This window comes from Corvus hawaiiensis, chromosome 12 (assembly GCF_020740725.1).
Source record: "Corvus hawaiiensis isolate bCorHaw1 chromosome 12, bCorHaw1.pri.cur, whole genome shotgun sequence".
In the NCBI taxonomy this organism is placed as follows: Eukaryota; Metazoa; Chordata; class Aves; order Passeriformes; family Corvidae; genus Corvus; species Corvus hawaiiensis.
The window spans coordinates 19,932,374-19,959,565 of NC_063224.1; the positions used below are offsets into that span (position 1 = coordinate 19,932,374).

The window sequence follows — 27,192 nt, forward strand, 5'->3', positions numbered from 1 at the left end:
GCTCAAGAAACCAGAGTCACAAAATGGTTGCATTACCTCACAGGACATGTGTCAGGGCACAGGTCAGAAACCAGTGCCGAGTCCCCGTGAGGACAGACCAATGAATAGCGAGACCCCAAAGGCCACAAAACATTCCTGTCACTCACAGCAGGTTCTTGAACCAGATGTGAGTTTTATACTGTCACCTTCAAAATGCACCCACAGTCCCTCCCACACACATTACTTGTGGCCGCCTCAACCACTCCAGCAAAAAACAGCTTTTTAAAGCTTCTTCATTGCTTCCATCCCTGTGTTTGCCTGCAGCCCTGGGCGCAGCCTGTAAGCCCGAGGGTGGCAGGTTCGGCAGCGATCCGGCACGCTGCCGACACACCTTTCCCTCACGGCGGCGGAACGCGGCGGGCTGAGCCCTGAGGGCCGCGCCGGCAGGGGGCGCCCCGCGCGCGGCCAGAGCGCCCTCAGGGAGAGGGGCGGGTCCGGCCCGGCCGCTCAAGGACACGGCGGGAGAGGAGCAAGCTGTGCCGAGCACCTGCGCACCGCGGGAGGCGAGGGTTAAAGCCTCCTGTAAGAACAGGCTGCTTCCCTCTAGTGGGTTTCTCTTTCTGTGACCATGCTTCATACGGAAATATTGCTCCATAGGTCCGATCCTAACCCCTGCAGACAGACGGTGAAGCACAATGCAGGTGCCACATCAGGGAGGTCCAGCCCTCAGCGCCCAGCCCGGCCAGTGAAGCCGCACAGCAAAGATGGGCGCTAAGGGGTCCCAGCTCACACAGGGCAGTCAGTGTTGAGGGTACGAGAACCAAAGTTTCCTTTCAATGCTTGTGTCTTACCTTTATTAAAGGTGTTACAGAACAATAGCCAGAGCATGCCAGTTTGCTAGCAAAGAGGTCAAGAGTAGAAGAGAACAAAAGAGGATAAACAACTTGGTGACAAGCAGGTTTCTCTATTTTCTCATTGCTGTTGTCAGACAGTGATGCTGATTAAACAGTGAGAAATTGCCCCTGGAGGATACCAAAATTACATTTCTTCTCCAAGTGATCCCAAGCTTTTGCTTCACAAACTCTGGAAAACTGTTTGGAGAAGCTACGATATCACTGTCACTCCAGGAACTTTCTTCCTTTTTGGATAGCTGTCCACATAGCTTACAGACAAAAAAGGAAATCTTTTACCAAACATCAGTAAACTTGCATTTTCACAGTAGCACTGGGAAAAAAAATCTGTATCTTGCTCAAGAAGGATGAAATCTAACCAAACAACCTACAGCTGTAGATTTGATTCTTTAAAAACATTCTAGTTTCCAGCTTACAGTAGAACCAATCCAGAAAGACAAAAGTCAGCTTACTTGCCTTCAGAGGACCTTACACAGTGAGTGAGGCAAATGTAACCAGGGCTGCACTTTAAAGATAGAGTGAAGAAGTTTTACTCATCCATCATACCTTTTGTTTTCTAGTATCAGTAGGTGATCATCTTTAAGGAAGTTGAGGGATCAGAATTGAGGAATATACCAGTTGCACTTTACAGATTAACAGCCACAAAACCAGAAAGCAACTATACAACCTCGGGTTTCACAAAACTAGCTTCATTTGTAACACTTGACGCAACAAGATTAACTGCAACAAGTGAAGAGAGCTACATCCATAAAGTGCTATTTTTGTTAGAAGTGGCTAAAAAAAAAAAAAAAAAAAGCACGACTACAACAGATTTGGGTATTCGGTGGTGAGATTGTCGATGTCCTCCAAGTATTTCATTTCAAGCTCTGTGTTTTTTGATGAAATTGATGAGCCCATTTGTTGAGCTATCATGAGATGTCACTGGAGCATCTGACTCCAGTTCAGGCTCAATTTTCTTGGCAAGTTGTTTTCCAAGCTCCACTCTGCATTTATAAAATCAAAAGAAAAAAAGCAATATTAGTGCTACCAACTTACTGTATTTACTATAAGCCATTGATATTAAAAATAGATGCTGGTAAAAAAGCAACTTCCCAGTGAACACTGTGATATTTTACCCCTCAAAAATTACTGTCAAAGTATTCAACTCAGTGCCATTCATGAAAAACTGGAGTTCTCATAGCTGCTTAGCTGAGCAGACAGCTCAAATTACAGGATGTCTAAGTGAAGATTTTGTTTTAGAAGTTAAGCAGAGTCTTTTCACCTCAGTATTCACTTGTGTTCTGCAGCCTGCCCCAGTGCAGAATACATTCAGCTGGCTCCTGTTCATTGTTGAACAGGACAGTGCTCATAACTCATCACAAATCATTCACAGGTGATTTGTGTCACCTGAACAATGAACAGCTGAGTTGCAGCCTGGAAGCATCCCCAGCAGGTTCTGCTACAGTATTTAGTTATAGAACATGCTGTGGTTGCGTAGCACTGAAGAACAAATACAAAGACTAAGGCAGCTTAGTGTAAACTGATATTCTACACCTGTAGAGCAAATGTGCTCTTCAAAACAACCCCTCACAGCATAGGCAGGCTGCACCTGAAAAATCTTATTTCCCAATCCCTCTACCTAAGCCTACATACAGTATATTGTATAGTTAATATTACTACAGATTAAAGAATCTGATTAGCTCCTGATTAAGTCTTTCATTTTTAAGTGACACAGTGACAGACTCCTCCCAGCTGCTGTTTTGTGCTCATGGAGCTCCAGCACAGCCCTCAGTCACAGATGCAGCCTGCATGAAACCAAGGGCTCCCACATACACAGACCTCTACCAGGAATGTTGTCTCTCCAGTACAGGAAAAATAAGAGGTGGTCAATCAGACCACCAGTAGTAGGCAGTTTGAGTGGCTCAACAGATGCCACTCAAACTGCCTACTAAATGTTTCGAGAGGTAAAATATTTTTTTTTCCCCACACACTATAAAGACATTTCCCTTCCTAATTCTCAGAGCATGTGTTCAGCTTGCTTGACTATCTTCCTCACTACTGCATCTTTTTTACATTCATAGTATTTTTTTAAATTCAACTAAACAGAGGTGCTTAGCCAAAATTGTTATCTATAAGTCATCATGCATGGCTAACCTATGCATAATGCATTATGGCATGGTAACCTATCCCCAGAAAATCTGTTTTCATTTAAAGCCATCCCATAATCATGCACTCCAAGTAAAAAACTTTTTCATTGTCTTTTCTCTAACTCATGATAGATTCAATAATCTCTCAATAAGTATACAAGAAACAAACCAAGGAAACTTACCCCCACTGGTCATAACTGTTAATGTCCCAGACAACTCCTTGAACAAATATCTTGTGCTCATACATGGCTATAAGCAGAAAGAGATTTATCAATAAACTTGATCAGAAAGTCTTCATTAGCATTCACAGATGAGAAATCTATTTACTTACCAATGATGGCTCCCAGGGTGAAGGGGTTGAGTTTTGTAAACATGATTGAATTGGTTGGTCGATTTCCCTCAAAGACCTTTCAAAACAAGAGTTACATTGTCATCTCATATGTTGTAAAATTTACATCAGAAACTTGCAGGTTTTATTCTCGAGTCCACACTGGACTATTTGCATTAGCAGCAAATACAAAGTCCTGAAAGCTTTAAAGGCCTTCAACCATAAAATTGTATCACTTCCATGTTTTATCACAAACACAATGGAAAATGTGTCTCCAAGCATCACTGCTGGCTACTGTGGGCTACAAGAAGTAACCCAAAAGTCACTAGTCTAGGGCAGTGCTGAGACAGCCCATCTTTTCTGGAACACCCCACAAGGCTCCAGAGCCAAAGTGCTGCTCACAGCCTGTTCCAAGTGCCCTGCCAAGGTCCCACTGGTGCCACTCCATCCCAGCTGCCCTTTCACCCCCAGCAAAGCCCTCACTACCACAGCACCTCCTGAGCCTCCAAGGTACCTTGTGGGGAAGGAGCTTCTCCAGAGCCTCTCCGCTCAGCCCAGCCGCCTGAAGCTCCTTGCGAGCCTCATCAGCCGTCTTCCCTTTCATCAAGGCCTCAGTCTGAGCAAGGAAGTTGGCCAAAAGGATCTAGCAGGTAAAAATAAACACAAATTACCCCTTGCAGAGCTGGAAGAGTGGTACCTGGTGCTTGAAAAGCTAAGACCTAGTCTAGACTTACAAGCCAGTTTTAACACTGTGGCAGTAAAATATGCAGCAGTTTTAGCTATTGCTTCCTACCTCAGAGTGCCAAGAGACTTAATTACTATTTTAGAGTACACATATCCAAAGACAACCAAGACAGTTTTCCAGAATCCTGCCCCTGCTGAAGATGGCAGCAAGTGAGACCAGAGGAGCCAGGACTTCACACAGCCCTTTCACCCAGTATAGTCTATGACTATCTCATGCTACACCCTATCGTGGAAAAATGTGGAAATGTGCAAAGATTAGTCAAAGGTAACCAGCTAAGATGTACTTACTCATCTGTATGCAGGAAAATCCCCACAGCTTACCATACACACCAATCCCCACCAATGCACTGCAAGGTTTTAGTTTAATGCTCCCTGTCTAACGTTAGCCTGCAAATTTATCTCTGGTTTTGTCTTACCTGAAGATACAGTAAGTTTTTCATAGTCAAATGAAATCTTTTCTCCCCTTCTTTTGAGGAGTCATACTCTAAATTTTCACCTGTATTTGGTGCTACTTGATGAAAAACTACTATTACACAATTTAAATAGCACTTGTATACTGAAATCATGACAAGACTGAAATGCAGTGAGTAAAGATGCTTTTTCTGAAGTATGCAGTAAATAGTTGACCTGAACATGTTTCCACCTTTGAAGTTAAGAAAAATCTTAGTTCATTGAAAATCCTTAGTCAGATGATACATTAAACTAAAAACTGGACAGGTTAAAAACATCTATGCAGAGGGCCACCACTCCAGCCATACCATTATATTCACCCAATTTTGTCCTAGAATTTAAGACTTGAAAGCTTCCTCAGAGATGCTGTCACATCAGGTCTGAGAATTTGCTTCCTCCTACTCTGCAAGGATTACATTCCTTACAATTCTTCAAGGAGTTTTCTCTCCAAATACTTAATTGCTTAACTCTTTCCAGCTTCAGTAGGCCCACAGGAAAGACCACTGAGCTGCCTCAAGAGCTGTCACTGCAAATCCTTCAAGAATAAACATACCACGGCATTATATATTACATATAACATGCAATTATAATTTAGATATTTTTAAATCTATTGTGAATGTTGACAGAGCCTTTGTGTATAGTTTCAAAGGGACATTTAGAAATATCACACAATGCAATACCAAGTAAGCTTCAGTGCTTTGAGCCACAATAAATATGGGGCCCTAAGTAAGAACTTACCTTGTGATGCAAGCCATTTCTGATGGGGTGCTGGGTCTGCACTGGGATCAGGAAGTCACAGGGAATCATGCGAGTTCCTGTAAGAAAAGCCAGGTCAATAACCCTGCAACAGGTAAGTCTTAGAAAAACCTTTACTTCTCACCCCATTTTCAGAGTTACTGGCAGACTCGGTCATTTTCAAAAGCCTTAGGGAAGAGCATTATTATTTGCAGCAGGGTTAAGTAACAATACAGCTCAGTAGTTTCAGCTTTATTTGACCACCTCATTGTAGCTAAAACCTGCATCTTGTAGCCTTCACAAGCCACTAATTAAAAACCCCATAGCAATGTGATGCTAGGTTAGATAAGGCTCCAACCTCTAAACAAGTGCAAACTCTGCAGACTCCTGCAGCTCTGTAGCCATTCAGACTTTAATTCCAGAACAAGGTATTTAATAATTTGTTTACCTTGGTGAATGAGCTGGTAGAAAGCATGCTGCCCATTGGTGCCAGGCTCTCCCCACACAATAGGGCCAGTGCTGTAGTCCACACGAGAGCCTTTCTTGGTAATGTACTTGCCATTAGATTCCATATCACCCTAAAGAAGGGAAGGCCAGGACCACTCAGTATCAGTACAAGTTTCCATACATACTTCACCTACAATAAATAGTGCTTGTTTAAAGAAATTTTCTAAGCATCAGGGATACAGCTGCCTAATTTATGGACATCAAGATAACAGAGGTATGAGGAAAACGTCTTTAAGTGAGCAAAGAAGCTGATATTGATCTTGGCACCAGGCTCTTTAGGCAGCTGATTACATGAATTAAGTGACCACAGTTTTAACTGACACATGCATTCAGGTCCCTGAACCAGGACAGAAGCTTATCTTCACTTTGCTGTAGGAAGCCTTGCTCTGCCAAGCCCTACCTGCTGGAAGTAGGCGGCAAAGCGGTGCATGTACTGGTCATAGGGCAGCAAGGCGTGCGTCTCACAGCCGTAGCAGTTGATGTACCACACCCCCAGCATGGCCAGCAGAACGGGCACATTCTTCTCCAGGGGGGCAGTGTGGAAGTGATTATCCTATGTGACACAAAGGAAAGTTACACTTCTGATAAAGCAGCTGCCATCCCTCCCAACTCCTACATTGTTTTTATTGTTGTGTTGATCCAATGAGCGCTTCCCACAAACTGTCAAGAGGACACGGGGAGCTGAACTTTAGAAACCAACCTGCCTTCAGTTTCCTTACTAACAAGTCTAAAAGAGGAACATCTGAAATGGGCATCCCACACTCACCATCCAGTGGGCTCCAGCAAGCAGACTCTCAAAGTTGTCAAAACCTAACAATAGAAAGAAGTCAGTTTGTATTTACTATTAGAACTGAAACTTCATTTTTCTTATAGAGACAATTGTGAAACAGTTTTGATTCCCTGTTTGCAGCAAGGGCTCCCAACTACTAATCGAGTTTAAAGCTGCACTTAAGACTTCTCCTGAAACTTGCATCCCATAAGCCAGGTATTTGCTTATGCCTGAAGCCCAGACTTCAGAGCAAGCCCAACTTCATGAAACATGATTCAAAAACCTTTGCCTAAAATCTCCATTCAGGTAGAACGAACAACTAGAAGGAAAACAGAGGCATTTAATACAGAGGCTGCTTTGAGGCCACAGTTTTCAGCAAGTCTGAACACTTCAACACTTCACAGCCAGTGGAAGAGACATCCCCAAAAAAACAGGGCAAGGTTAGTACAGCAGGGATTTCTGCACTTGTGTGAGGAAAAACAGCTCTAATAAGATATTCTCAAAGAAAAAAGCTACCCCTCCCTTCCCTCTTCTCTCTTAACTATTCACCAGAGCTTTCTTTGCTTCATAGTTAGGGGTATTTAAACCTCCATTCACTTTCCCAAATGAATAGTTTCACTAAGGCTAGCGTTTCCTGCAAAAACAGAAATCCTGATTCTTACATAGCAATTAGGAGATGAAGCGTTTGGAATTAAAGCAGCAGCTCTACCTATGGTCAGAGGCCAGCTGTGGGAGATGAGGGGTCTAAGAAGTGCAGATAGGCTGGCACATCAGCAGTCAGCACCAAATCTGACAGCAGCAATGAATAGTTTATTGCAGACAAAACAGTAAGTGCCTGACTTGCTTATTTTGCTCTTATAATACTTTTTTTTTTTTTTTTTTTACACATGAAAACTCCTATTCATATAATTCCAAAAAACACCAAACCCAACGTTATTCTTTTAACCCCAGTCTAAGAGAATTCTAACTTTTGTCTAGAAAAATAAACAACATTATAGGTTCAGACTTTAAACATCTGAAAGCAGTGATGAGGGAACAAATGCAATCATCAGGCCCAATAGCCTAGACAAAGTACTGGGAACAAAAGGAATTAATAGGAGACGGAGATAGTTAACAATGCTAAACAGAGCTCATATGCAGACCTGGAGACAGGATTTTGGTGTTTAGTGTGTGTATATTTACAGATACTAAATATTCTACCTCAAGTTTAGGAATGCCAGTTGCAAAGTCTGATTTTCAACACTGACACAGCTTTACATAAATCAGGCACTTTTGGCTATGTAACTAAAGCAATAGAATTTAACTACTCGTACCCAAGTACAGGGTAATTTCTGAAACTGTATTTGCAGTACTAAAATATCAACATTTCCATTGCATTCCAGGTCATTTTTTAGCACCCACATCCAACCACTTAGAGTAGGCAGGTAAATAGGATTTGCCCCAAATCTGACTCACAATCTACTATTGTTAACGTACTCCATAGTTATATTCCTGAAGCAAGCAAGCAATTCTTGGCATGGTGACATCACAGGAATACCTACCAATATGCAGGGCAATGGAGAGACCAATGGCAGACCACAGGGAGTAGCGGCCACCAACCCACTGCAAACAAGAGATGGTTGACAGAAGTGCAAGGCTTTTACATTCAAACTATTAGAAAACAGCAGCATGTGTTCAGACTGTTCCCAGCAAAAATCAATATTCTTTCTGGTGATAGTTCACCGTATATATTTGGCACAGCCAAGGGAACCTGCACTTTACAGTGCACCCTTAATCCTTAAGTATGCCTTTTCTGAGAGTCTGAAGTTATCCTACTTGTCCAATTTTTAGAACATCTGTTGAAGTAGATACCTTAATGCCAGTTCACTTCCAAATCCTGAATTGGCAGCTTATATAACTGCTTTCATAGTATCACTCTTCTACAGGGAAGGCCTGCTTCAGCAAAATTCTGACACTTAGGAAAGGTAGCATTTCAAAAAACTTCTGAACAGCCGCTCATTTGTCAGGCAATTAGTCAATGAGACAAACCAACCTCTTTCTAATTAAGTATAAGGACCAAGACTAAGGGCAGTATACTTAAAATACGCATCTGCTACAAAATCTCCAATCAGGCTCCCATTTCTGAAGCCTGACCTTTACCAGGCCTAGGTTATACACCATAGACACCAACAGGCAAATGTCACAGCTTATAATAACTACTCACACAGAGGAATAAGCCAAGACTATCTCCTGTTACTCAACAGCTGATTAGACAGCTAAGAACATAGAAGACCTCTTCAGACTTTTGACTGGAGGATTTTAACAGAATGGGCAAGAGTTCTCAATTTGCCTTTAGTTAAGGGCTTTCAGGTATTTCAGTGCACTGAACACAACTCCTATAATTTAGGTGCTTTTGCAGTTTCCAGACATCTAGTTGGAATCCTCTTATTTGCCTCAGAAAAAGCTAACAGTTAACACCTACCACATCATATTAGACATTTACTTACATCCCAAAACTCAAACATGTTCTCTGGGTCAATTCCAAAGTCTTTAACTTTAGGCTAAAATAAACATGTAAAAACACCGTAAGTAAAACCAGCAGTCATAAAAAGTTTTATACCAAGCAAACAAACACAAGTTAGGTATCTATTAAACAAACAATACCACAACTACATCTACTTTAAAAAATGCATAGCATCTATCACAAAAATTACATTTTCATTTCCAGAAATAACTATCACTACTCACTATTAAAAACTGCATACATTCATTTTCTGATGAATCTAAGTGGCCATAAAGTTAAAGCTGGACTGACATTCAGTTTACATTTAACAGAACCATAATGTCAGTCCCTGACAGCCTGTCAATGACTGCAGTGTTGTGCTAATTGCTGCCAGTCACTCTACTTCATACTTTTTAATGAAGCACCACATCAGTGTGCTCATCATAAGCTTTATTCAAACTGCCTGCACTACTTCTGCTCCTACCTGGAGTTTAGAATAACATTTGTTTATGTAACTGCATTCACACACACACACACACTTAAGCAATTAGAGGTAACACTCATTAATAACAGGAGTCATTTCAAGCACAAGAGCTCTCAATTTCAGATTTAAAGCTCTAGCAGAAAAAGCATACATCTATAATCAAGGTTCTGTCTTGGTACAGTTCAATACTCTACAAGTGTTTCAGTTACTTTGAGTAGAAAAAAAAGGCTTCCTTTCAAGAGGAATGCTGAAATTTGGTACTCAAGCGTCTTACAAGATAGGCTTCCCTACTGGATTTTAAAGTAAGGCTGTCTTAAAGGTACACTAGATTGGCTATACTTACAGCATTGGTAGACAAGGCAACGAAGTGCTTGGCCACAGCTGAAGGCTTAAGAAAAATAAACACACAGTTAGATCTAGAATTCAACTATTTTCATTTCTGGTTATAAAGCTGATCTGCTACCATTTAAACAAAAAGCTGTTGACTATCATCAGTTGTTTCTGTGTTATTAATTTGTAATCATCTTATTCAGATTCAGCTTGGGATTTGGCAGCACACCCAAAGAGAACATTCTGATGATATTCTCACCGAGCCCTCCAGAAGCACTCCCTCTTGAGAGGGGCACACCCTCTCCTTCAGAGTCTGTTATCAGCCTGGACACCACCACCACAGCTCTGGAGCAGATGGTGCTCAACATACATCCACTGCCCTTCCAGCCAGGGTCAAGAAACCAAGACAACTTGAATTACTGATAAAGGTCAAGCTCCAGATTTAGACCTCAGTCTTTCAGAAGGTGTTCTGGTGAACAAAAATGAGTTGTCTGAACAGTAGTGTAAGGAGGAATTTCAAAGCCCAGCTTTCAAACTAAGTACAGTCACCCTGACTGGAACAGGTTACAGACCATCTTAATTACCTGAACAGGCAGTATCTGCTTTTTTCCTTTTAAGAGTTAGAAATAGGAGAGAATGAGACAAATACAAGGTTTCTATTCATAGCACAGCCATCTGCCATAGAAATGTCAGTGTATCATTCCAACCATAGCTTCATTTCTAGTTTTTAAAGATTTGGCAATAATCTAAAGGTAATGCCATACACAGTATTCTTGTGTTTTCAATATCAGTCATTCTACCAAATTATTGGTCAGCTCTAAGGCACACACTACACTCTATTACTTAACAGGCAAGATTGGAGGAACAATACATGACAACTATTTATAATGAAAAACTAGTGGGTTTATCACTTTGATTGGACAAAATGGTCAGTCATTAACAAAGTACTGAAATGATCTAAGTACATAATTTACTAAGCTTATGTTTGGGCAATTACTGGCTTTGCTCCAAAGCACACAGAATAATCATGAAGAAATTGCACAACAAAAGCTGTTGCATTCTGTTACTTAAGCTAAACATCTCAGACTTACATCATTAGCAGCACGCAAGAACCACTCTTTGGCCGTTTCTGCATTGGTGATGGTTTCCTGGGTGGTGAAAGTCTGCATATTGGAAAGCAAGCAAATAAGTAAAATACTGTTCTTAAAATGGAAACAACTTCAGGTTACTAAAGCATCACATGTTCAGATAACCAGAGCAGAGCGATTCTAGATGTTCTTAATACACGGCTGCTGCCAGATTACAAAAAAAAGCAAGCTTATGAATCCAGTAAACACTAATATTGCTAGGTTTACCCATCTTGTTTTAAACTAGTATGTATCTGAGATCTGAATAATTATTCCCCATCTCCTACCTTCCCACTCCCCAAACTGTTCTTCAAAACCTTGAGAATAAAGTCTTTAATTTTTTAGTAAAAGACTAAAGTTTTACTGTTCAACTAAAAACAAACTAATTGAACATCAAAACAGGATAACCAAGCTGACTGTCCTATTGTTCTTCAATTCCTACTTTTTCATGGAAGAACACTCATTTCTGCCAAGACTCTTGTCATAATTTTTCACTGATTAGAGGAAAACATTTTCCTGCTTCATGAAGTGTGCACAGAAGTTCAGTCATGCAGTTTTGCAAGTATCTACAACCATTCCGATTTATTCAGCCATCAAAATTTAGCTTTAAGGGTGAACATTAGATTCATCCTACTCTCATCCATCTCCAGAAATATTTCATTATGAAACATAAGCCTGTTATGGAAAGAAAAAAATGCCATTCATCCTCTTCCAAATATATCCAATTATCTAACTACAGTCTGGCATACAAACTCAAGTGTTACTCTTTCAATTTGGCAGTTTTCTAAGCCTTTGAACCGTGATCCTTGGACTCAATTATTCCAAGTGACCATTAGTATTACTTTGTGTAATTTCCTTATTATTCCATAAGCTGTTGCTCAGCCGCAGCACAGCCAGGATAAGATAATGAGCACTGTGCAGAGCATGGCCAGCACTGCACACATGTTCATTTGTTGCAGATTGTCTCCAACAGCAGAAAGGTTCTACTGTACTTTACAAATGAAGACAACCCAAGTTACATAATCATGAAGTTTGTCGCCACCTCTTTCCTCTTCTCAGATGGAAGCATTCCTCAGAGGAAGAGGGCTGCTAGCAATTATGCTTACAGAGTAAGCTCTTAGCAAGGCAAGACTTAAAGGCAGCTATTCAATCTGTAATCAGAAATAAGTGTCATCTTATGAAGTACCAGCTGACTATCTTTACCTCTTTAAGTAAAGCAGCTTAGTATTTATAGTGCTCAAATAACTCAGCATTTAAGTTATTTAGGTGAAGGTATTTTGTGACTACCCTAAAATAAAATGGAGATTCTTAAAACTACATGCAATTCATTAATGCAAAAAACCAGAACACTTAACAAGTAACACTGTACTTAAAATAAAGGACCAAAAGACATTTAGGAATTAAGGAACATCCAGAATTTCAAAGAAATAATGACATTGGATCCTACACTCCACCTACAGAGAAGCGCAGGAAAACAAACTTTGTGAATAAAACTGAAACCTGGATTGACTGAGAAAAACCCCAGACAACATGAAATTTTTCATGTATCTTATTTAGGTTAAGTAATTCTCAGCACTTGACTTACAGATCCCCAAGTATTTCAGCAACAACACAAGCCTGTACTGCAAGTTTAGAAAGAATCACAACAGGCCTGTTTAGAAATAATCCACACTGGAAGCCCCTGATCTAGACATTCCTGTGGACAGACATCTCTTCTGACTGAATTCTTTACAGGCAGAGCAAGTCACAGGCAGTGCTTGTATCAGACATACCTTTGATGCAATGATGAAGAGAGTAGTGTCTGGTTTAAGTTCAGCCAGGGTTTTGGCTATATGAGTACCATCAATGTTGGACACAAACCAGACACGAGGGCCTCCCTTGGAATACGGTTTCAGGGCTTCAGTTACCATCAGAGGGCCCTGGATAGAAGCCACAATTAGATTTTATCCTCACTGTAAGCATGCACACAAAGATGTGCAGGGTGCATAGAAGTCAGGAGCTTACCAAGTCAGAGCCACCAATCCCAATATTGACCACATCAGTTATTGCCTTTCCAGAGTAGCCTTTCCATTCACCACTACGGACCCTCTGTGGCAAGAAAAAAATAAAAATGCAATGACCATTTTATACTTACACTAAAGCTAGTGATGCCAACCCTGGAAATAGGCTTTGTTTTCAGGTATTGTTGTAGAAAGTTGACAAGGACAGCTTTCAAGCCTCCAGACCTTAAGGCCTACAGTCAGGGCTACCTTCGTACCTACACATTGCGTTATGTCTCAGATTGATGTTGCAGTGTGTTTTTACTTCTAACACTTACTGAAGTTAAACTCTCCCCTTCTGTGTGGATCGCTGTAGCACTTACAGTGTTTGCTAAAGCAAGAGACATCTATCCAAAAATGAAAACATCTTGGGCATTAAATTATTTACAACAAATATTTGAACCTGAAGCAGCTCTTTAAGTGTCTAACTAGCAAAAACTTCACCAACTGAACTGGAAGACAATATTAGTAAAGTCAGAGATAAGAGATTTACTGGCAAACCAGACATTCTAAAAGCTTTTCTATTGCAAGTATGCTTTGCATTAGGATTTATTTCTGGGTTTCACCTTAACAGCACATGGTGCAAGTTCCTGCTCTGTTCTTGTTTTTTAAGAGTCACTGAGAGTTTCAAAACAAAATCACAATCATTAAATAACAAACTCTACATTGAATTTTGTCCATCATCTACCACCTATGCATTCAATCTGTTCCAGTCACAAAAGCAATCTTTCTAGTATCATGAATACTTCCAAGTACATTCCCCAGGTCTAAAGCAATTTTTCTACAAAGCACTTGGTTATGCTGGTACTTACTCTCCTTCACTACAAATGTTTAAGCTTTTCATTTTTCCAAACAGAAAATGCATTTTTAGTATACAGCATTCCTCTACCTCATAGGGGATACATAGTCTTAAAATCCCATCTGCTAAGTAAGTGACTGAAACCAGCATATTTTGTTAGTATTTTCAAAGAAACTGCTTAACATGATTTTTCATTTTGCAGAGAAGATACATCTGCATAGAAAATGATATTCACAGGCTTTGAAAATTCAAATCATACAGCAAACAAGAGGATGGCACCTGTGAAAACTCTTGTTTTGCACTACCAAAACCTTAATCAGCTAGAAATCCTACAGTGGCAGACACCACTGAATTTCCATTGCCATTCAATTCTCACAGTATATGAGGAAAGTACCAAATTCACTGGTGCCAGTTACTGTGATTTTGGAATTTATCATTAAGAAATGGACAGACTGCAAGTTCATTTTGCATAGGTTAGAAGTATGAGTTGCCAGTGAAACAGGGCACTACCACCTGCATAAGGCTCACAACAGCAAGCAAGCAGGTCCAGGACCTCACAGCCTTGTTTAAAACACATTAAAACTACTCAGGGAGTTTTTAGTGCAAACAGTAAAATCAAAGTAATTTGACCTAAAACCAGAAGGTCCTTAAGAAACTATTTAAATAGAGCATAATCAAACAGCAATTGAGCTGGGAACTTCTACCTCTCTCCTGATTTTACACAAATGTTAGGAGGCAGTTTCTACCTCATGCAGCCAATTAGTTGAAAAATTAGCAAGAAATAAAGTAATATTTGAATGGTACTTAATGATTTACAAGAGTTCCAGAGTACACACAAGATTACTGCTGAAAGAGCAAGATCTAGGGAGCCCATTAAAAATAAACCCAACTGGAAACAGAAAGAAAAAAGTGAATCAATAAAACCAGCTCCAACTCCATGCTTGAGCCAGAAGTATCATAAGTCTCAAAGAAGGACACAATAATTCATGTGAACCAGTCTACAATCAACACTTCACAATACACATGTAAGAACCTGGCTGCGTATAGACCAAATATATGAAAAATAAGCTGTGGTGGTACTATACCTGACAGAAATGTTTCATTTTGTCCAACACTTTGTTTACTTCTGGAACAACATCCTTCCCATCCACAAGGATTGGCACATTGGAGCGATTTCTCAGAGCAATGTGAAGCACAGCTCGGTTCTGAAACGAAAGAAAGAAATCAAGCTCAAGTGCTTTCCAGTTATACCCCAGGGCCTCAGATGCCCCATCCAGCAGGCAAGTACAATCCTCAAGATTTAAAACTCCTTTAGATTAACTGCGATTAGTGGAGCAGTATTTTCAGTGTGTGTACATACACACATCAGCAGCTACCTCAATCACCCTCTCACTTCAACTAGGTGCAGGGGGCTTATGACAGCACAATATGCAAAGTAATAGTTTACTTGGGAAAAAAGGCTCAAAATCCCTTTAAAAGCATTTAGAGATTGAGGTTCAGAATTCAGCAATATTCACTACTCAGTGATCTTTATTTTGGCATGCTTTAGGTATACAAGAAAGAAATTGTTTCTTATTGATGACAATAGTGAAAAATCAATTACAACAAGCAGCTGAAGTTATTTTCTCTGGCATCTTCTCAATTATCCCAAGTAGACCATTTCATACAGGAAGAGACAAATAACTTAAACATTTGACAACAACAGATACAATAGCCACATCCCTCCATCCACTGCCCACAATTAAATGTTGCCTGAACACTTGCACACCAAATACGTAGGCAGCCGTTGTGTTTAAGACAAAAAAAATCTCTTAGCATGCACCATTTTATATTACTTCTCCACCGTTACACATAAAGCAAAGCACTGAAATCTGGCCTGCAGTTCAGCTGTTTAAGAGCATAGCAGTTTTAATCTAGAATGAAAGAATTAGTCAATACTAATGAACAAAGTAAAAAATTAGTCTGCTCTACCTCATTGTTCCTTACTACAATGAGAGGCATTGTGAGACAGACAACACAGACAATATGAACTGCCAAGTTATGATTTAAATACCAAATGCTAATTCAAAAATCATTGAGTTTGTGATTACTGACATGGAATACAAAAAACCTCTTTCATTTGCTAATTAAAGTATACCCACTCAAATTTGGGGTCGACAGAGAATTTTTTTTGCAGCACTCAGCCATGGGATGGTATTTGGTAAGTACTGCTCACTATCAGGCTTGAAGGATGCTTTGTCTAATCAAGAGCAGTCATCATACTTGACCTGATCTCTATGGTTAAGCAGAAGTATTCCCTAAACATCATGTAGGCTATGAAGACTGTCCCAGTGATGAGTGTTCAGATGAGTTACCCTGTAATGCTCTTTGTACCATATCAAGCTCCAAGTTTTAACTCGTCTGGGACAAACACCTGGCAGCAACACACAGGTGCACTATAAAGAATTTCCACATAAGCACACACCATGCAGCCAATGCCAGCAGCACCAAGTACAGACAAGTCTAAAATACTTCAGACAAATATCCAAAGAATGTTCTAAAGCAGATCAAGAGTAGTGGACGAGTCAGTTCTTGCCGTCAAGCAGCTCCCTTATGTCTTACTGCTTTAGGTTTATTCATGCTGTTTGACAGCATCCTGCTTAACATCTGACAATTTCACATTGTCCACAAGCTCCAGAGCCAAATGAACCTGATTTTATATTCTATACAAACAGAAAAATTAGGCAAACCCCCTCTAAGTCAACTTCTGAACTGGAAAGAAGCAACTGAAAAACAGCCTGATAAAAAAAGAAGCATTTCTAGACTTTTAAGATATATAAAGTGGCATCAAGACAGTAGGAAAAGAGGGAGCTAGCAGCAGAAGCCAAACATATCACAGTTCAATATTGTGTTTAGGTGCTTTCTGTGAAAATTGCATCCTTCTGAGACTTCAGCTGCTACATCTGCTCTCAATACACAGCAAAAAACAACTCTATAATACATAGTGAGAGATGGGCTAACCCTGTAATAATTTGTGTTATGTGAGGCTAGTGAAAGGCAGTGTCTGACAAAACAACCCTCCAGATTTAAGACTTCTCACCCTCTTTCCCCGCTTTCTTTTTTCACTAGCTACATCTGCAAATTGAAGGCATCAACACAGAAGGAACAGGAACCATTTCTCCAGTGAAACTGTATGTTTGTGTCTGTGCCTTTTTACAAACATGAACCATTCACAAACAATACAATGTCCAACTGCCAAGTTGCACAAGCTGTTGGCTATTGATTGATTTTAAGCAAAGTCAAAGGAAATACTGGTTTCTCTGAATTTGACTCAAACATACTAAGTAGCCTTAATTTTTAATGCAGACTAATTAAACCCACTATGCTGTTGAGTACTCAGTTTTCATCCTATTTTTAATACCAGAAAAAGTACAGTTGGCTTTCTGTATGTTTTAGTAAAGACTTAACCATAACTACAACCTTCAGATCTACAAAAAGAGGAAGGTACTCATCCTCTTACTGAAATGCATGGCTAATTTCCCAAGATTGTTTATAGTCTTGACTTTTAAATGTATCCAAAGAAAAGTAGCATCACAGCCCAAAGCAGAAAGGCTTACACAATCCTCCCTCACACCCTTTAGGCAGTTTACTAAGCTTTATGAACACTAACATTAGGCAAAAGCATTTAAGGGATACCTGGAATGCAATACTCTGCTCCATGCCCTTTGCAAGGTCTAACTCATCTTCCTCTCTACAAAAGAGGGAAGAGAAAAAAAAAAAAAAAAAACCACCACCAAAACATCTAAAATAAGATACACTGAAGGAAGGAGTTTTTTAGCAAGAACTTTAAAATTTTCTCTTGAAACAGTGCAGCAAACATCACAACCACTCAGCATTTCAAAGGAGTATTTAAAGTAAGTTTTTTCAGGACTTTGCTTACACAGATGCATAAACATCCACAATACACAGGCACAATTAAAGTGGAAAGAACCGTGGACAGAAATAGCCTTACCTCAGTGAAGTTGATCTTCTCTCCACTAAACATGCGCTCTCTGGCACTTTCCACACCCCTTGACTTTGCCTGAAAAAGGTAAATACAGATTCCTCTTAAAATAGTGGTAAGTCAACACGCACTACAAAGGTCCAGCTACATTAAGGAGCATGAACATTTAACACAAGACAGGGAAACAAAAATTATGATGGATTAAATGACCCACTAGATTCTAGGTAAAAAAAAAAAAAAAAAAAAAGATTCTCCTTTTTTAAAGTAAGTATTTTTATGCAGATCTGCATTGAAAAATGGCTTTGTAACTTGGGGCTAGATGATAATGCAAGAATTTGAATCCTGCCAAGATTTGTAAACAGATGCCTTTTAACTTGTTAGCTAATGTTTATAAATGGTGCTAGAATAGTGAGTTGCAGGTAAAAACTATTTTGTTCATTAATGCAAGATTTTAAATAGTTACCAGTTCCATCAGCATTTTCATCACTTCTTCTGTGACAAGGTTCTTGGAGTAATCCAGTAAGATATCCCCATGGTCAGTATTCAAGGTCAAGCTGTCAAAACCAACAGGTTGTTTAACTGCACATTCCTGAAGGGTGGCTCTTTTAAGCAAGACAATAGTAACTCCACTATAGATTACAAAATAATGAGAATCCTAATTAGACTAAGTTATTAAAGAAGATGTGAGTGACCAATTTGCCCAACAAGTTTTATAAAATGACTGCTGTTTTTTTGAAAACCATGTTTTTCAACAACCTGAATTACAGTGTCCACTTTCTGCTTGTGAAAACCCAAATATAGTGAAGTATGTTTGATGTATAGTTGGACAATCAAATACTGTTTCCACTGAGCCACCAGCATTCTCTAGCAATAATAAACCTTTTCCTTATGTATTATCAGTAAAGAGCTTGTCACATTCTTCTGCTGCTGGAAAATTAAACTGTCTTCCTACAGGTCCAAGTCTGCAACAAGTCTAATTTAAAAATCTGTACAACTTCATGTACCAGAAGCATTCTGTCAACTACTATACAGAATTAAACCCCATTTGTACATGGTTTAGTCTCACAGTCCTCATTGATTCAGTGGATGTCTCCAAATTATTTAATTAATGATCTGCAAGCTACAGCCTAACCCTTCAGAATACAGGCACTTGTATGTCCACATCTGAGAGGAAACACAGAAATGGTAGCCCAGTAGAAACCAAGTGAGCCCATTTGTATTTACTATCCTTGTATCTATGTGATAGGCTCTACAGCTCCTCTAGGCCTTTACAACATTGGATTTTTACCTTCAATTTCTTCTTCGCAATCATTTCCAACCAAATCTATGCAATTACTCTAACTGAAGGGTTGAATTCTGTAAGTCAGCCTTTGATAAAAGCACATCTTACTCTCCCTGTTGCTCCACACCCATCCCGCCCCCCCCCCCCCCGCCAGGAAATTGCAGCCATCAAAATTCTCAGTGTTTCTGCCTTGTTCATTGTCTCCCCTTCTTTTTCTTTCTCAATACCTGAGCACAGAAACATGCTCTGTCATTTCAGCTGCCACATATGCCAGAGACTTCACAGGGACACACCATCACGTAATTGTTATTCATACATAACATGACAGAGCAGGCACGATTCTTCAAAGGAAGAATGGAGCTGAACTTGCAATAACTGTAATAACCAGCAAGGCCTTAACATTTCAGTGGTTTCACTAACTGTTAACTTCATTAACTGTTCATTAACAATAACATCCTTTTTATGGTCTTAAAGTATATGAGTGAATAAGGAAAGGAAGGTGTCTTCAAGCACAGTCTTAGAACCACATTTCTTTAATAAGTGAGAACACAGACAAACAAGAAAAAGCAGTATCAATGCTATTAACCACCATTCTCTTCAGCAGGCTGCCAGCAGTGATCCTGAAATTTCCCCTGACCACTCAGCACTAGGATCCATGGGATATGGCTAGCTAAAGGAAGGACTGGTTTGTCTCACCCACCACATTTGCTATTCACTGATACAGAAGAAAAATAAGAACAAGTCTGAAATTCCATGCCATTTATCTACAGACATCTCAGACTTGAACACATTTCACTAATGATACATCAACATCATTGGTATACTAACACTTCTTCAGTTTGTGAGTTTAGGAATGCTTCCCCTGTACTGAACTGCGGATGATAGCCTCTCCCAGTGCTCTACTCCACAATGAAAAGGATTTTGTGCTTACTTGACATGTTTTACATCTACAATACATTCTTTTACATATATGAATGAAAATCAATCTCACTAGACCTATAAGACAGTATCTCATGAAATTATGGCTTGATTCAAACCACTGCTCATTTGAAGAAACTGCAGAAGTGTGCCACCCAAGACATTTGAGGCAAAACCAAATCAAGGAACGGCTACCAGATTTAACTTCCCACGCACAAGGTGAAGCGGACAGGGTACAATGTAATCTTGTGTTAAGCCCTTACAGCAAGGGATCCCTCCACCCTTTGTTTAGACAGAAGCCCCAAACCCTGCAGCTGAGCTGTGTTCTGCCCAACTACCCACTCTGCAATGCAGCAGCTCATGGCAGTGCTGCTCAGGGGGGACAAGAGCCTTGTCACGTAAGCCACAGCCACTTCTAAGTGATGCAGCCCTTAACCTGCAGCATCTCAACGATTTCATCTCCTATCACATTTTCCATTTGCACTGGAGGCTCTTTCTTATCCTTGATAATGGACAAGCCAAGCAGCAGGAGCATCATTCTAGTGCTTTCTGTCTGCATCAGGGGTACCTTTGTCAGCACCCAGATATGTCTTACCTGCTGAATTTTATGATGGCTGCATCATATCTGTTCTAACCCTTTCAAAACCAGCAGTTTCTAGTGAACAACCCCTGTTGATAAGAACTCCTGCTCCTACCAGACCTTACCACCTTGGGTGGCAAAGAAGGCAAAGATCTCTTACAGGTGTGACTACACTTCTTATCAGGAAAACAGGATATACAAATTCTGAACTAGGAAAAAAAAGGACAAAAGGAAGAAAGGATCTTCTGTATATCTATTCTATAGGATGCAATCAGTGAGTATAAGCTTCTCACAATATTAAATAAGATACCTGTGCTCAGATAGAAAATAGATTAAAAACTATTCACACCAGTCTGAAATTCCTCCTGAACCAGTATCAGGAAGCACTTTCACCTGGGTACCGCTTCTCTTTTCCTTCTAAAAGGAAGGGAGTCAATGATTTTACAACAATATCTAGCAGAAATAAAAAATATTCATAAAGTCTAATTTCACATGAGGGAAGTTGCAAACTACACAGGACCAGGTGGCCAAACCTCCAGACTACTTTGGTTTTCAACAGGTATTGACTACCATCCTCCTGCTGATCTGGCTCAGAGTGGCCAGCACTGGTAAGAGTACCAGTGAAGCTGTCAGCTCTGCAATTGTACTTTGCTATGAGGAAGTTCTCCTAGACTAGAATGAAACGACTTACCAGGAAACAGGACTGAAATAATTAAAAAAAAAGAATTAAGATAGATGAAGTAAACTAAAGACACTTCAACTGTTTACTTATGGGCAGCACAAAAGGACATGAATTAGGGCAGCTATTTGAAATAAATAACCTCAGTACAGACCACTTCACCAAAAAAAAATACTGGAGATAAGGAAAAACTTGCCTCGAGAACTAGGCCTACTAGTGAGGATCAAGCAGATTTGTATAAGATATTACTGATAAATTTCTTAACAATATAAAAAGCCACATTAAAAGTGCCAGGTGAAGTCAGTACTCCAAAAATTTAGCATACTTTTTCCATCGATGCAAGTGGTATTTTATCTCTCATATACTGATATGCAGGACTTCATATACAATCTTTAGTTACAATGTAAGAATTTTCTAATGAGCTCAAAAGGGGAAAAGAATCCCTTTACGCAGGACAGTAATGAAAAGCTTGATGCACACACCAAGTCTTACCACAACATTCTAGAAGTCTTATCACTCACTCTAGAGGTGAGTTTGCCTCTATTACCCAGACTCACTTTAAAACTCAAATCTGGGATGCGTCTCATAATATTAGACTTTTCCGACTGCTGCTATAGTACAACAACGTAACCACACACATGCCTTCTCAGCACGGTCTCCAGCGTGCAGAAAATACGAGTCCCACTACACAAGATGAAGGCGCTGAACGTTATCACCATGCTTCCACTTGTTACTTCCTCCTCTACCAAAACGCGCTGCAAGGCATTTTCTGTAGCAGCGATCGCGTGAGGCGAGGGAGGGCTAAACCTCCTCAACAGCCCCCGCTGCCCGTCTCAGGGCAGGGTCGTACGGGCGGAGGGGGCTCACAGGGATGCACGGCCCCTCGCGATTCTATCGAAGAGCTTATCATGACTAAGCACGGGGTGCGAGAGGCTGCGAGTGCCGGCCCCACAGTGCGGCTGTGCAAGAGCAGCGGGCGCTGTGCTGCCCAGCACGTACCCTGCTGCAAGGATGAGTCAAGGGCAGGCGGCGCGGCCGCCCCTCAGGGGCTGCGAGGAGCTCCCCCCGCCCCCGGCCCGGCCCCCCGGCGGCGCTACCGGCGCATGTGCCCGGGCCGCCATCGGCCTCGCAGCACCCGGCGCGGCCCCGCCGTGGCGGGCACAGCACCGCGGGTCGTGCGCCATCCGCTCCCCGCCGGGCCCCGCTCCCGCCCGGGGCTGCGCGGGGGGAGCGAGCAGAGCGGGGGCCACGTAAGCTCTGCCCGCCCGGGCCCGGCCGGCACCGCGCCCCCCCGCCCAGCGCGGCCCCGGCGCTGCGGCAGCACTCGCCCGGGGCCTCGCACGCGGCACCGCCCGGGCGCGGCAGCCCCAGGGCCCGCGGGCCGCTGCCCCACTCAGCCGCGGGGCCGCCCGACCTCACCTGAACTTCTGGAAGCGATCCTTGTCGGCCTCAAAGAGCTGCCGCAGGACGAGCTTGGAGGAGTTGGCCTTGTGCCATTCCACCAGCTTCTTGAAATGGGGGTCGCCGGACAGCGCCATGTCCGCGGGATGAGCAAGAGAAAGCGGAATGAACCGGGCAAGGGGAACGGAGGTGGTGCTGCCGCTTCCGCTTTTATAGCGGCGACGCGGCCTCCTGCGGCCGCCCCGCCCTGGCCTGGCCCGGCCCAGCCCCCTCCCCTCCCTCCGCCGCGGGATTCCCTCCGTGCCGCGCCAGACGGGGGGAGGAGCGGCCTGCGGGTCCCTGCGCGGGGGCGGCGGCGGCGGCTGGAGCCGGAGCCGAGGCCGAGGCTGAGGCCGGAGCGGGGGCCGTGGGCCCCGGGGAACGCGCAGTGCTCCCGGTTGTACCTCCCGTGTGAGGGAATCGCGGTGTCCCCGTCACGGCGCAGCGCACCTCGGGGTCCAGTATCCGCCCGCGGCTGTGTCGGGGCCGCTGCTCGTGCGGGTGCACGGTGAAAATACCGTCCCTTGTCGGGGTAGTTTTACCCCGGGCCGGCCCCCGGCCGGCTCTGCGGCAGCGCTCGGAGGCGGCCTCAGCACCAGCCTGGGACAGGGCTGCGTGACATCCGCACCCCGACAGCCGCGGACCGCCCGGGCAGCGAGTGCCGCCCTAGGTGCCAGATCCCAGCGGTGTCCCCGGGTTCCAGACCCTGCCCGTGTCCCTGTGTGCCAGATCCCTGTGTGCCAGACCCCTGCCCGTGTCCCTGTTGCCCTCATCCCTGCCCGCCGTCCTGTCCATCACAGCCGGCTGAGCTCGGGGCAGGCCGGGGCAGAGCAGCAGCTGTGCCATCCTTGGACGGAAAAGCTGTTCTTGGGGCGTAAAGCAGGGCGTTGTTTAAACATGGGTGTGTAAAGGAGTTTGTCAAATTCCAGAGATTGCACTCTTCAGCTTAGGGGAGCAAATCCCAGTGAAGTCATATTTTAAGTACCTAAGCCCCTTTATGGATCTGGGCCCAAATTAGAGTCACAGAGCATGAACTTGACTCAGAGCACTAAAACTACAGCCCAAGTTTTAAGCTGCAGAATCAGCATCTTGTCCTTGCTGCAAAACAAATTTTCAAAACTGATCCTTAACAAAAGTCCTTCCACACCTCACTCTTGCTTGTTTCTAAGGTTTGCTTTTCAGACTAAAACAAGTCTTTAATAGACCAAAACATTTTTCTTCAACAAAATAAATCTTAATCACTTGACATATTTTCAGGTTTTTTTACATTTTTGGAGGCCACTCTCAAGCTTCCAGTCATGGGTTTGGGTAATTTCCCCAAGACAAAGCTGCTTCTCTCATGCCACCCAAATCTACCTGGCCATTCCTCACTGCATGTGGTCTCCTGCATGCCTTCATGTAAGGCAGGAAAATAAAATGGCAAAAATTGAACTTTGGAGTTGATTCCATAGAGAAGAACACAAGTGCCCAGTAAGTCTTTAGGAAGACGTATCATGCACATTGCCATGTCACCTTGACATATATTTCTTCTTGTCCAAGACCTTTAGGATAAAACCCTGAATAATCGCAGACTCCTGTTTTCAGTCAGGAACTGTAACCCAGTTGCAACCTGTGATGTAAAGTTCTTTGGCTTAATAAATATCTCCTATTAGTCACAGGGAGAGAGTAAATACCCTTTTCTAAAATGTTAATCTTACTGATAGCATTTGATAGTCAAACATGAAACACTCCTGACTCACCTGTCAGATTTTTCTCAAATCAGGGGAAGCAGAATTTGTTAAAGTGGTCTTGCCACATCCCTACCAAATCCAGGGACCTCACAGACACATTTTCCCAAGCTTCTCTGCTGTTATTAGCAGTAGGCATTGTTCTCAGAGCACGTTCTTTGGCTGATCAGCCAAAGGCCTGCCATGTTTACACACTAACAGTCACTTCTCCTGCAGGTCCTCCCAGCTATCCTGTTGTTTTCTTAAATGGTAATAATGTCTCGATTTTGCACCGACTTTTCCACCTGTATTATTTCAAAACTGGCAAATCCCATCCTGCCTTTCACTGTAAAACTTGGGTGGTGTCTGAGCTGTTAACTCTCTTCATGTTCGGGATTTCACAGTCAGGTTACAAGACCTGCTAAAAGGTCCTTTGACAATTCTTAAATCCTCATTCATTACTATACACTATACTTCTCTTTTCTGGCCACTTCACTTTTCCACTTTCTTTCCAAACTACAGAACCACATTAGCTTCTTGCTGCTCTAATCACAAGAATTGTTATTATTGAAATAGTTCTTTTCACACAAAATATGAATCCCATGGCCTTGTGCAGCACAGCTGCTCAACTGTAACTCAGTCCATGTCTGAATTTCAATTCATTCGATTTTGACTGAGACACAGGTCTCAATTTGGTTTCCCCTTCCCTGTCTTATTTTATCATAGTCCTTGCACTATTTGAATTATCTAAAAATCCTCCAGATCTTAAACCTCGAAGATCTTCAAGTTTATCTGACCCAATCCCAAAGTAAGCAGGGTTTTGTTGACTTCACATCCCAAGTGTACAAGCATTCTTATGCTTAATTGTATCTGTACAAGAATTTATAGGCTCAGGTAATCAATAAGGTAATTGATAATCTATTGACTCTAGTTCACAGCAGGGACAAATTGACTATGACATCACTGCCTTGCTACCAATTCTGCTTTCTAGGACACTAATTTGGTTGCCCATAACTAATGTTCCTGCTGCTCACATAACATAAATTCCATTGTCTTTCTTTTGTAACATTTTATTCTAAGATTCTGAGATATTCTTTCTCATTTCATTAAGCTTAAATTATATAAATTGTCCGCCATTCATATTTTCTTCCCTTAGACTGCCTCCTTTGGGACCAGCACTTTCTTACTTCCTTTCTTCTTCCTCTAGAATGCAGCGAGTTCTAGAGTTCAAACTATTCCTGCAGCAGACTATGTAAATTTTATGACATATGAGAAAGATAACCAGGCCAAGGTCCTGATTCTAATTCTGAAAGACCACAGGGCAAAGTCTGTAGCAGTTCCGGGAGCTGCTTGTCTCTCCGTAAGCTGTGCAACAGCTGAGCACTACAGGGACAGCAAGGCCTTGTCCCCTGTGAAAGGACCAGTTCATTTCATTGTGGAGGTACAAGGAAGGTTTGTCTGGGTGTTCAGCAGTTAAACCAGCTGTTCCTTTGACAGCTGAGAGCTGTAATACCGATTTCCCTCAGGATTCATTTTAAGGAAGCTCTAATGTAGATGGAAGAGATCAAGTCAAGACAAGCCCTTATCTCATGAAAGGCAGGTAGTGTGAGCACAGTGGTGCTTCAGCTCCTGCAGGATAACTCACTGAAACACATGCCCATTCCAGAAAAAGCCAAAGGCTACCACAGCGAGGGATGACATCCTTTGGGGCTGAGAAAGGGCATTTCAGTAAAGGATATTCTGTAATTGATGGACATCAGTTTTGTAGTTGATAGGGCACAATGGTGGATTTACCATTTCACAAATGCCAGCTTCTATTAACAACAGCTGCACAATGACCTACTTATAAAAAAGACAAGTGAAAATTCCATTTTGGAAGACAGCTGCCTGGAAATTAATATTTCCAAATTAATGTGGAGAGCCTAAATACTACTGCCTCAGGCAATTATGCCAGAAAGGTTAAGTGGCACGTTTAATAGATAATCTCGATGATTAATTTATCAGAAAGAACCAAGTGGCTAATTTCCCCTAATTGAAATTTTCTGTTCTGATAAAAAATTTTCATATGTAATTCCACTTCCATTTAAATCCATTGTACTAACTTATTATACAAAAGCAAACAAAGCTACAGTCTTGAATCCTGCTTTCTTCTTCCACTAAAGGAACAAAATACTTGCATGGCCACACAGAAAGTAGTAGAATGGATTTTCCTGAGGACTGACGATAAAAAAAGGGATCAAACTTTCAAATCCAGTCCCTAGTTTCAGAGACAAAAAAGGAGCCAGATTTGCAGAGTGCTTCACAGCCATCAGCTTTTGCTTTTAGCTGTGAGACAAAGCTGGGTGCAGCTCACTGTGGGGAATTGGGTGGACTAGGGCTCACTCAGAGCACTTTGGAGGGATTGGAGCAGCTGTGGGGCAAAAGCACAGAGCAACCTGAGGTCAGGGGCAGTGCCACTGCCCTGACTCAGAAATACTTGAGCTGCTGCTCTACACCTACATTTTGAAGTATTTCTAATAAAGTAAGTGTCCTACATTTTCAAGGGTGGGATGTCTTGCAAGGAGAGGTAGTCTTTGTTTTTCAGACTGTGATGGTCAGATACAAACTCCTCTACAGATCTGGCACAGAGAGAGCAAACTTTACGCTAAGCATAGACAGGAAGAAATTGCTCTGAATTTAACTTTGCTGGGTGAATCAGTTAGACAACATGAGGAGGAAAAGAAAAGGGTACCTGGCAGATGCAACAGTGGAGGAAACTTGCAAGGGGAAAAGTAATACAGGACAGAGAGCAGCAG

The 27,192-nt window shown here is 41.9% G+C and overlaps 1 protein-coding gene across 1 annotated transcript; it reads right to left on the reverse strand.

Annotated features, from left to right (window-relative positions):
- Nucleotides 1–805: 805 nt before the first annotated feature.
- On the reverse strand, nt 806–22,919 carry GPI (glucose-6-phosphate isomerase). Its single transcript, XM_048316478.1, has 18 exons — nt 22,671–22,919; nt 18,256–18,346; nt 17,802–17,870; nt 14,896–15,015; nt 12,977–13,060; nt 12,745–12,891; nt 10,937–11,008; nt 9,859–9,903; nt 9,036–9,089; nt 8,091–8,151; nt 6,547–6,590; nt 6,181–6,333; nt 5,722–5,851; nt 5,277–5,353; nt 3,859–3,987; nt 3,348–3,423; nt 3,199–3,265; nt 806–1,873 (listed from the first exon to the last, which is right to left on the reverse strand). The coding sequence occupies exons 1-18, from the start codon at nt 22,787–22,789 to the stop codon at nt 1,750–1,752; spliced, it is 1,662 nt and encodes a 553-aa protein (XP_048172435.1). The 5' UTR covers nt 22,790–22,919; the 3' UTR covers nt 806–1,749.
- Nucleotides 22,920–27,192: the final 4,273 nt, after the last annotated feature.